Consider the following 13,045-nt stretch of genomic DNA (forward strand, 5'->3'; position numbering starts at 1 on the left):
ATTATTTTCTCTATCTCTTAATAAATAAATTTGAATGTGTATTTTATAGTTTACAATTAGTAAGGTAGATGTAAATATTTTCTTTGCTTAAATAATACTTACAAAGGAAGGTTCTCAAGTATTTTATCATTTTTTATTCAAAATTTATTCAGAAATGTGGGTGATGCCAATAACACATTCTGCAAATTGCCTATCTTTGCGTTAACAAATGGCGGTATAATGAAAATTCTTTTTATTAAAAAAACCTATAAAAAATTAGTACAGTTTTTGAATAAAAAAATGATAAAACACTTCGGAATCTTCGAATGTTAAAAATATTACAATTAGATATTACATATTTATAATTAGATATATAATTACATTTATTAGTTTTGATTTAATAGCTACACTTTAATAATTCATTTTTTGATAATAAAGGTATAATTAATAATTGATAATTATTAATAACATTTATAGAGGAGGTATATTATGTTTTTGGTGTGAAGTTTTTCTCTTAACTATAAAATAGATACAACATGTATTTTATTTTCATTGCTTAGATGTTTTAATCTGCATTTGCTTTGATGCTGAATAAGTTTAAAAATGAATTGAAAAACATATAGGATCTTACTATAAGAAAATCTTATTGTATATGATTCTATATAATGAATGAGGTACATTTACTTTACTGATTTAAACGCAATATTTATCTCTACGATATAGAATGCAGCTTAATAGTACATTTACGTCTTCTTTTCCTGGACTTTCTTGACTGGAAAAAAATTGACATTAATCACATAAATATTATGAAAAATCATTACATAATAATGTAGAAAACTTATTTTCGTGCATCCACATGTTCTTTATGCAATCTAAATTGAATATTTTTCCAGAATTAGACACTTCAGATAGCACAAAATGTTATTAGGATCATTTTGAATATGTCCGAAACATATATATCCTAACAAGATATGTATAGAATATTTTTTGAAATTTTTACAAATATTTATAATGCGCGTACATCCTTTTAGTTATATATAAAATATTTAATTTAATTTAAAAGCATCAATATATATTTGACTTATAAATGTCCAATAAATAGTGGCTTAAATTTGATAACTACAGGATATATTTTCAATATGTTATTCTTAATGTCCAGAATGGATACTTAAGACTTTCTTCAGATGTTATAAAGTTTATACTCGAGAAAAAAGACATTCAAATATAAATATAGATATATATATATTATAGATTATACATAAAATATGATCATGTATGTTTTCTTTCTCTTAAATAATCTAGTTGTATGGACAAATCGAAAAAAAAATAAGAAAGAGTAATTGAAAAATATCACATGGTTCAAAGTTGACCCGGAACTTTTACTCTGGAAATTATATTAATAATAATAAGAAAAATAATTGGAAAATAATATTAGAAAAATAATTTGTTGTTTTTTTTTAATTAAAGAGTTGAAATTTGAAGAAATGTGAGAAATATATGCAGGGTATCTTATTGGTAGACATGTATAACATAAAGTAGATAAATAATGTCCATTATTGGGTGGGGTTTTAAATGTCTTTTTCGTTCTTTCAATTTAACTTAAGTTTAACCTTGAAAAACATATACAAAATACTTTAATAATATATTCTAGATTAATTTATTGTTAGATGTATTATGGATTTTTCAAGAATGACGATATTTTACAGACGTCTTGTAGACATCTATAAAATTTTAAAATAAAATGTTTAAGAATATTTTTAAGGATAATTTGAAGTATTTATTTGCTATTTCTTAGAATGTCTTATAAAAATATATGAGAAATATAACAAAATATTTTCTAAATAGTACCAGGTAGTAAATGCGTGTCATCATATCATTTCACATCAAAATGATATGCACTTGCTCCCCGGAAAAAATACCCTCAAAACATCTAAAAAACATTTATATGCTCTATTTTGGTTATAATTCAGAGCTTTCAATTTTACCCATATTGCAAAAAAAATGACGGAAAGAATTTCATCACAAAAACAAAATTTGGTAATCTAACTTACATACACTACAAATTAATACTTACTGGTTATCAGCTTTATATTATTTTCCGGTTTGAACGACAATTGGGTCTTCTTATCTTTTGATATGAATCCTAAGCCATACCCTACCTTGTACACAGGTAATGGAATTACGGTGGATGATACGGGTATCATTACTAGAGAAAAAAAAATTATATTAATAATTCTATTAATTATTAATGTATAAATGTCAAATTAAAATTAGCACTATTTATAGCATGTTAATGAATTTTTATTGTTTTTATACTTTTTCCTTTGTTTCTTAAAATTTTATACGCATACTAAAAACTTCTCTTTTTTAATTGTTTATATCTAAAAAATTATAATGGCCTTAACGTTAACAAGAAAAATTGATTACAAATAATGATAGAAAATTGTCTATATCCCACAGGAAGGTTGCAGAATAATTTCATTAAAAGATTGCAATATCACAATTTGTCGTGCAGCGCACTTTTAGAATAATTTCATTTTTTAACAGTAATATTTTATCAATTTTTTGTAAGTTTTATGAGTGTAAGGGTGTCTTCTGAAGGGTGTGTCGGATCGATTCTTTTTTTATTTTGTTTGTGGTTCTCAGAAGCTCTTTTGTACCAAAGGAGAAATAGAACAAATTTTGACACTTTTGACAAAGAGAGAATTTTTTTAAATTATCGAGGATAAGTTTTATAAGTATAAGGGTGTCTTCCGAAGGGTGTATCGGATTGATTCTTTTTTATTTTGTTTGTGACTCTCAGAGGCTTCTTAATAATTTTTTAAACGAAATCATAATTTTTTTTACCTGAATCAATTTCTCGTAATATTTGGCAAAAATAAATTAGTGTAAAAAAATGTACTCTTATTATTTTAAAAAATTTGCAATTTATAATGTAACTAATATAATTTTTTGTTAATTAACTGTGTTTTCTTTACACGAATTGATTTATCTCATTATATCTATACAAAAAATTATTAAGACAAAAAGAATATGAAGGAATATTTTAACGGATATTTCATATTTTTTGTCAAAAATATGTCAGAATAAAGCATAAAATATTTTGTAAATTATTCATTTTTCGACTCTTTTGCTCTAATAATTTTTTACGTCAAATATTGCAAAAAATTCATATAAAAAAACTATGATAGTTTTATTTGAAAAAATAATGATAACTTTTATATTACATAATTATAAATTTATATATAATTTTATATATATATATATATATATATATAAAATTATATATAAATTTATAATTATGTAATATAAAAGTTATCATTATTTTTTCAAATAAAACTATCATAGTTTTCTTATATGAATTTTTTGCAATATTTGGCGTAAAAAATTATTAGAGCAAAAGAGTCGAAAAATGAATGATTTACAAAATATTTTATGCTTTATTCTGACATATTTTTGACAAAAAATATGAAATATCCATTAAAATATTCCTTCATATTCTTTTATATATATATATATATATATATATGCGATTAGCCATTCGTTCAATGGACATACCAGGGCATATCATTAGAGCCGCACAGTTGATAACATGTATGGCTGCATATTATCCGGCGCGCAGACATATTGAAGTTTATATTTTAAAAAAGCTGATTGATTGAAACTTATTTAATAAATTTAATAAATCCTCTTTTATTAAAGCAACTAATTAAAAAAAAAACTTTAAGATTTTTCAACTTTTGATAAAAATATGGCTATGTACTTAGTGAACGCGAATTAATTGACGCCCTGTATATTGAGTATCGGTCTAACATCTATTGAATTTAATTACCGCTGTGGTATGCGAGGGAGTGACATAACGATTATGAGTTTCATATATTTTCACTGGCATTTGCATCTGATGTAAATGGCAAACATAGATGTCGCGTTTACACATATATCATAATAACATATAAGTACGCACATTATATAATAGTTACATCCTTATATTAAAGCATAAATATCACAAAATTCAAATATACATGTATTTTATGTAGATTTTAAGAAATCTGATACGAATCATTCGCTTGAACTATGACTTACACTTTTTTCTATCTACAAAAAACGCATCGTTTCTCTTCCTTTTTCCTTTTTTGATACAATTAAACAATTTTAAATAATAATTTATTATATAAAAAAAAACTTCCTTTTTTGGTACAATTAAACAATTTTGTAAAATTAAATACATACAAACAAAATATAAATTGGCTAATGAGGTTGTCAAATGTATTAGAATAGTAAATATTTAATAATAAAATAAATAATTTTGTACGCTCACTAATTACTGAGCTTGGGCTCTCATTAGCCAATTTATATTTTGTTTGTATTAAACAATTAATTTTAAATAATGATTTAATTATGTAAAAAATTGACTATTTCTGTCTCATTACATTCTCTCTTTCTCTCATTATAACACAAGTCAAGGATGATACAGAATGTTATTGGCATATTTTATGCCCACGCGCAAATGTATGTATGTATTACTGTATTTAATAACTCACCTTTCTAACCTGATCGCATTTATTGTCAAAAAACTACGGTAATTAATGAAAATATTGACGTGACTGAAGTTGGGAACAGTTTCTCTTGGAGCGAAAATTTGAAATTCGTTAAATTTATTATTTTATAATGTGTATAAAATATAAAGTGTCGGATGCGACATTGAGTATTTTGCATCGATAATGTACAATATAAAGGCCTTCCAATCTTATAAAATATAATATATGGATTTGAATATATGCTACGATCAAACACTCTTGTTATTCTGACTGACATCATCATTTCCGTTTAAGACTTCTTTAGACGATTAAATTTGCGACAAAAGTCAAGAATTCTGTTTATAATTTTATGCGTCACATGTTTTAAATATATATGTACAGGGTGTCCCATTTTAATTCCTCCAGTCGAATATCTCGAAAACCAAGCCTGGGAGAGAAAAATGTTTCAGACAAAAGTTGTATGGTTTCGAAGGGGCCATAAGATGGTACCATTGGTCTGACCTTAAAGAGTTATTTGAAGGTCACGTGAAGGTCATCTCAATTTTTTAAAATGGCACCACCTATTTTTTGTTACATGTTCTTGTAGCTTACTTCGAATAATGAGACGAATCAATTGGTGTAAAGAAAACACATAGTTATCTTTAAGATAAAATCTGAATTTGCAACTAGCAGTTACACATTTTTACTTTAACATAATTGTTTGTTTTAATTACGCCAATTGATTTGTCTCGTTATTCTGTGCATAAAAGTATTAGGGCAAGATAATCAAAAAATGAATATTTTACGAGATATCTTCAAAATATTGCAACTTTGAAGCCTTATAACTCGAAAAGTGTTTAATGAAAAAACATTTTATCATAGTGTTTTGGAAAGGTCTTCAGATAAGCTACAAGAATATGCAATAATATATAGGGTGTTCCATTTAAGAAATTCAAAACGACCTTCACGTGACCTTCATGTGACTCTTCAAGATCAAACTAATAGCACTATCTTATGTTCCCCTAGAAATCATACAACTTTTGTGTGAAACATTTTTTCGAATTTTCCATATTTTTTGAGATATTTTACTGAAGGAATTAAAATGGGACACCCTTTATATACATCCTGATACATATTTTCTCATTTACATTTTACGTGTTCAAATATTACATGACACATAAAATTTATAAATGTGTAGTATTTTTGAATTTTAAATTGAATTAAATTTTATTATTAAAATCAAATTAAATTCTAATTATATTTTTAAATGGGCATAATTTTGTCGCGAATAACAAATCATTCAAAAAGCTTTTTATTTGCGTCTGTTAAATATCAGCTCACACGGATTTGGAAGTCTCAAGAGATGATTGATTTATACTATGCAAACAATTAAAAGGCCACTTTCTTTTATATAGAAAAAGGCCAATTTTCAAATAGTTGCAACTTCCTTAAAAATAATTGGAATAAGATCAATAAAAAAGTGTGTCAAAGCTTGAAGTTTCTAGTTTTAGAATAAATAAATAAATTTCATTTTTTTCTATTCGTTACAAAATTACATTGTAAAAAAGCGACGTCGTCGATTAAACAAATTTTTGAAAAGTTTGTCCAAGAATACCGAATTAAAAAAAAATCCTAGCACAATTTTATTAATTGGGTGTTAAAGAGCAGAGTTTTAACTTCTTTTTTTAACAAATGTTCTATGATTTTTTCGCCGAGATATTCATTATTAAAGCAAAATCGAGTTATTAACTTAGAACACTTATAATGAAAAAATAATTGTACAATAATCATTAAAAAAGCAATTTAAAGAAAAAAGTTAGCACTTTAAAATGCTCTTATCGTTCTTTCAATCATTATTTATTTTTAAAATGTAATTGTTACTTACAAATCAAGTAAAAATTGCATTTTTATCTTTTTTTTATTTAAATCAACAAAAGTTATCAAAAAAACACTAACAGTTTCATGAACTCTACATTTACAAGTAAAAAACATTCCAGTTACTCATATAAAAGGCTGAAGTATTAAGTTTTTTTTGTACATTTTAAAAACTTAAATTAATGATTATTGTATAATCATTTTTTACTAGTTATAAGTGTTCAAAGGAAATAGTTCGATTTTGCTTTAATAATAAATATCTGGGCAAAAAAAATCATAGAACATTCGGTAAAAGAAGAACTTAAGGCTAAAACTCTACTCTTTAATACCCAATTAATAAAATGCTAGGATGTTTTTTTAGATTTAGTATTTTTAAATAAATTTTTGAAAAATTTGTTCAATCGATGGACGTCGCTTTCTTACAATATAATTTTGTAACGAATAGAAAGAATTGAAATTCATTTAAAGATTCTAAAACTAGAAACTTCAAGCTTTGAATATTGATCTTTTTTATTGATCTATTCCGATTATTTTTAAGAAAGTTACAACTTCTTGAAAATTGGCCTTTTTTATATGGAAGAAAGTAGCACTTTAATTTTTTTTGCGTAATCTAATATTTAGTAATATTTTGACAATAGCTTTTTTCTTATTATTATGTATTTCTTGTCAAGATACACAAGATATTAATAATGTATGTATATGAGAGTTGCGCGGGAAAGTGCGCTGTATTAATTAGCTCTAACGATAATTACGGTGAAAGTTCTTTCCATATCCACTTCTCCATACAGATGCATATGTTGCTTATATGATTTTATAAAATGCTTTAATTAAAAAACAAAATATGAATTTTTATATTTAAACAAATTTATCATAATATTAAAACATTATTTTTTAAACATCGCGTTTACATTATATGAGAAACAAAATGTTATTTTTTTGATTGTGTTCTATTTAATTGGTTTTGGAACAATAACACGAATTACGCAAGTTAAGAAAATCCTTTTTCTTATCTCCGTTGAATATAAATAGGTTTTACGAAACGTCAAAATTGCTATTATATAACTTTTCTCATGGAATTTTTATTGCAGCACGTCTAATGGACTTTTTTATTGTTTTCTTTTAAAACTATAGTGACGTGTGTGTACATACATTATAATACATACATTAGAAAACACGTGCATTGTACATATACATATGTACTACAACGTTATTACATCTCGTATGCTAACGAAAGTTCAGATTTCACAGGAAATATTTATAGTACATTCAAGCGAAAGTGAGAAATAAGAGGAAGATATTTAAACTAGTTTTTGTGAAATATCTGCATATGTTTTATGTCAAATTTAGTTTCTCTTTAGCAATGTTCGCGCAAACAAGTGACAAATTATTTGCTTACCTGGCTCGAAGACGTTGTCCTCGTTCTTTTTGTATATCATGGACTTGGCATATATCGCGACGACAAGACAAAGAAAAACGACGATCCAAGGAGCCCTCATATTTGAAATGTACCGCGACTAATTGTTGAATTCAAGGAAATTTCTCGAAAAAGATTTTTTTATCGCGAGGCACTTGACACCTCTCACGCTGGTACTTGATACGATACTATGCTCGGCGCACGTTCTCTCCATGGACCCAAGCAGATGAAAACACGAGTGGGGAAACGTGGAAATAAGGGAATTGGCGCAATCCATGGGAGATCGCGGTTGTGCGATTGTGGTAAATCCACCGCATCTTATTCTGGCACGTCAGTGATGGAAAATAATGATGAAGAGGAGGAAGATTCGCAAAGAAACGTCATCGTACAATTTACAAATATTTCTCTCGCATAAGAGAAAGGCAAATGTAACTTTTATCAAGGAAAATGTTGCTGCATGATAAATTGAAAGAAAACAAATTCATTTCTTCCTCCCTCTAAAGATATTTTTGCAACTTGCGCGATTTACTTTATATGACTTCCTGATCGAAAATATGAGTAAAAACTATTTTAAACAGTTATTCGTCATTACGCCTACGCAGCTTATTCCGCTCGAAAGTGAACTGTGACAAAAGCAAGATGCCCGTAAGCAACGGCCAGGGAGCGTCAAGGATTTGTGTTAATCATATGTCATTCGTTTCTCCGCCAACGTATACATGGAAAATAAAAGAAATAAATTACATTAAACTTATTATTGTTAATTTTTCATTACGTATATTCATAATTCAAAATACAATTTTATTAAGGATAGAATTGAATGAATCAATTACTTATTATTTATTTAATTAAAAAAAATATAATAAAAAAATAGAAGAGATCATATCAACAATATCGTACTAATTACAAATAGTTCAGTAATCAACAGACGTGAAACACAATCTTGGTCTAACAATGAAAATTGGGTTAAAAAGTGAAAGGATTCAGTTTGGAGGTGAAACGATGGTGCATATGTATATAAATATATATATATATATATATATATATATATATAACTTTATTCGAGCTTTCTATTCACGTGACGACAGTTTTGCTCGCAGACATCTCTTCTACTTTTTCAAGTTGCAAATAATTAAGTTGAAAGCAGTTTTGAAAATAAACACCAAAACTATCAACAAAACTAATGAAGTCCGCCCCTTATCAGCGTTTTTTTTATATAATAAAACAAAGAAAAAAATATCTAAAAAGATATTAAACTCATTGCCATTTGTTTTATTTTTTGCAACAAATGTCCTTTAACATATATATATATACAGGGTGTCCCATTTTAATTCCTCCAGTCGAATATCTCGAAACCAAGCCTGGGAGAGAAAAATATTTCAGGCAAAAGTTGTATGGCTTCGAGGGGGCCATAAGATGGTACCATTGGTCTGACCTTGAAGAGTCATTTGAAGGTCACGTGAAAGTTACCTCAACTTTTTTAAATGGAACATCCTTTATATTATTGCATATTCTTATAGCTTATCTCGAGCTTTCCGAAACACTATAATAAAATATTTTTTCATTAAACACTTTTCGAGTTATAAGGCTTCAAAGTTGCAATATTTTGACATAAAATACAAGATATCTCGTAAAATATTCATTTCTCGATTATCTTACCCTAATACTTTTATGCACAGAATAATGAGACGAATCAATTGGTGTAAAGAAAACACATAGTTATCTTTAAGAAAAAATCTGAATCTGCAACTAACAGTTATACATTTTTACTTTAACATAATTATGTGTTTTAATTACGTCAATTGATTTGTCTCGTTATTCTGTGCATAAAAGTATTAGGGTAAGATAATTGAAAAATGAATATTTTACGAGATATCTTGTATTTTATGTCAAAATATTGCAACTTTGAAGTCTTATAACTCGAAAAGTGTTTAATGAAAAAACATTTTATCATAGTGTTTTGGAAAGCTCTCGAGATAAGCTACAAGAATATGCAAAAATATATAGGGTGTTCCACTTAAGAAATTCAAAATGACCTTCGCGTAACCTTCATGTGACTCTTCAAGATCAAACTAATGGCACCATCTTATGTTCCCCTAGAAACCATACGACTTTTGTCTAAAATATTTTTTCGAATTTTCCATATTTTTTGAGATATTTCACTGGAGGAATTAAAATGGGACACCCTGTATATAAAGAATATATTAATTTTTAAAAAGTTTATGAATTAAAATATAAAAGTTAATAATTTTAATAAAATAAAAGTTTATAATTTTATAAATGCAATTTGAATGAAAGTGAGTTAAAAACTTTTAAAAAATTAGAAAGATTCTATTAACACGCATCGCAAATATATCCAAATATCGACGAATGCCAGTGAGCATGTTAACATGAAGATAATAATATTCAATTGGCCAATTGATAATGTAGGCTAACAAAATCTCTCTTAACAAATCATTTTTCAAGAAAGATAAAAAGAGGGTCAAGACTATTCGTTCAAAAAATTGTACAAAGAAGTGTTTTAATGCACATTTTATTTATCCAGTAAAATAACTTATATACTGCTTTTCTCAAAAATAACATGTGTTTTTTTGCATATTGCTTCTCTTCATTATTTTATGCATAAAAGTATTGAGGTAAAATTATTGAAAAATAAATATTTTATAAAATATTGCATAATTTATGTAAAATTATGACATGTGTAAATTAAAATATAAAACACTCTCGTAAACTATTTAATTTTTGGCTATCCTATCTTAACTTTTTACGCGAAATATTGAGAAGAATCGATTTATATAAAAAATTAGAATAATGAAAAATAGTTGATCTTCATATGATCTTGAAAAATAATTATTTTATTATTAATTTAGTTAAAATTTTATGATTAATTTAGTTATTTATTATTAAATTAGTTAAAATTTAAAATTATTAATTTTTTCCCCTTAAAACTCTATAAATAATTACTTGAAATAAAACTTGAAAAATATATTATTATTATCTTACATTACTTAATACTTAATTTATAATAAATTTTGATATAATATGTTATCATAATAAGATATTTAAATTTTCATTAAGAATTAAGAAAATCCACACATACATGCACATGAATAAAAAATTTATATTTTAGAAATATATGATCAATGCCGCGTTTCAGAACTGATTATAACATATTCCAAAAATTTTATATGCCATATCGGAATTTAATCTATCAATTTAACAATGTGAATAAATCAATGTCTATACCACATTATTGAAATATTCATCTTTAATCATATGACGAGTATTTTTACTGTCGCCGAAAAATTAACCTAGACTATCTTTAGTCGAATATTTGATGAATTCTTAAATTATATTTGAATCATAGCGCTTATATGTAACAACATGTAACTATTTTTATTCAATTTCTGAAAGAGTTTCTGCACATTTGTAACGGTTATAGAAGAAGACAAATATTTTCATCTATTCGTCGTTCGTGATAATTATACATATATGATGAGTATTTTTTTAGGTATATTGTATTAGAGAAAACAACAAGTAGGTTACGATGGTAAACTAATCGCCAAATACTTATGTTTTTAAAACCTAAAACTGATACTGTTATGTTCTGATACTGATGATGTTCAGCTTCAAATCTAAGAATATAATATAGATATAAGTATAGATATAACAAAAACTAATAATAACTAAATTAAATTAAATTAATAATAATAATAAAACTTATCTAACTTTTCCATTAATATAATAGATCTTCTCTTTTAATTTTTTAAAGATACCTATATTAAAAATGTATATATGAGAGAAATATTAAAGGTTTTGCCTTTCCTTCAGCTAATATAGTATGTATGTTAAACGCTAGCTAATGAACTACATACGTATATTCTGGGTGATTCATTTAAATTGATCATTTTAAATATCTTGCTTGTTTTAAATGATATAACAAATGTTCCAGGCAAAAATTGTTTGGCTCAAAAAAAAAAAAAAAAAAAAAGATAGGGATATTAGTTTCACCATAAATGAACGTTCCAAAGTTATATAAAAGTCAACCTATTTTAAAATTAAAGGGCCACTTTCCTCATTCAAAAAAGGCTAATTTTCAAGTAATTGTGACTTTCTTTAGAAAATCAGAATAAGATCAATAAAAAAGCGTTTCAAAGTTTCTAGTTTTAGAATCTTTAAATAAATTTTAATTTTTTCTATTCGTTACAAAATTATATTGTAAGAAAGTGACGTCCGTCGATTAAACAAATTTTTCAAAAGTTTGTTTAAGAAATACCAAATTAAAAAAAAAATCCTAACATTTCATTAATTGGGTATTAAAGAGCAGATTTTTAGTTTTAGCCCTTTAATTTTTTTTGCGTAGTATATATATATATATATATATATATATATATAAAAGTTTGTAAACTTAAAACTTTTTTTCTAAAAATGATCAGAATTTATGTATAGATGTGTCTTATTAATTTTTCATATACAATAATTTGTATGTAATACACGTTGCATGTAATGTATATTTATTTATTTTATTATTATTTATTTAACTAGTTTATTTTAGGGAAAAAAACCACCTAATTCATCCCATTTTTATTTGGTACATAAAAAAAATTTTTGATAGAGGCAAACTGCGCAAATTACCTGCCACTTTTACATTTTAATATAAATGACGTAATGTTTCCAATTAATTATATAAATTTATCTATATAACAATTTTAATCAACGTATCTCACAATCAGTTAATTATATCTCTTGATCGCTGACGCGGAAAAATTTATTTTAGCGTAAAAACGCATAGTCGATTTACTGATAGAGATTAAAGTACAGCTTGTTCGTTTGAGTTGAATCACCTTGTTAGTAGTTATCCCTAAGAGTTTCCCGCTGTCAGACGTTTCCCATATTCCTTCCTCTATACATATATTTATCGATCCTAAGCACCCCTTCTTGGGGAAAGGGAAATGCCATCGACTGTTGTTTCTCTTCCTTCCTCATACAGTGAAATTTCTTTATTATACTCCTCTCACTCATCCACAGGTCAATGTACAAGGTGATTTATTTAATTCCTTATTAATTTTAATTACTAAATATGATATTTAAAATAATAACTTATTAAGTAAATTTGAATAATAATAATTCATTAAATTTACAGATTTTAATTTTGTCCCAGTATATAAACACGAAATAAAAATAAACAGAAATAAATTGTATTTACAATTACTTTATGAAAATAAAAGCTAGAATCTAATGCAATAAACAGTAATAATGTAAG

General features: G+C 25.7%; 1 protein-coding gene across 1 annotated transcript; it reads right to left on the reverse strand.

Annotated features, from left to right (window-relative positions):
* Positions 1 to 6: 6 nt before the first annotated feature.
* LOC140671213 (uncharacterized) lies at positions 7 to 8,333 on the reverse strand. The gene is made up of 3 exons (XM_072902410.1): positions 7,768 to 8,333; positions 2,054 to 2,185; positions 7 to 751 (listed from the first exon to the last, which is right to left on the reverse strand). Exons 1-3 carry the CDS (start codon positions 7,865 to 7,867, stop codon positions 723 to 725), a joined length of 261 nt encoding a protein of 86 aa, XP_072758511.1. The 5' UTR covers positions 7,868 to 8,333; the 3' UTR covers positions 7 to 722.
* Positions 8,334 to 13,045: the final 4,712 nt, after the last annotated feature.

The sequence above is a fragment of the Anoplolepis gracilipes genome, chromosome 11, assembly GCF_047496725.1.
Source record: "Anoplolepis gracilipes chromosome 11, ASM4749672v1, whole genome shotgun sequence".
Taxonomy (NCBI): Eukaryota; Metazoa; Arthropoda; class Insecta; order Hymenoptera; family Formicidae; genus Anoplolepis; species Anoplolepis gracilipes.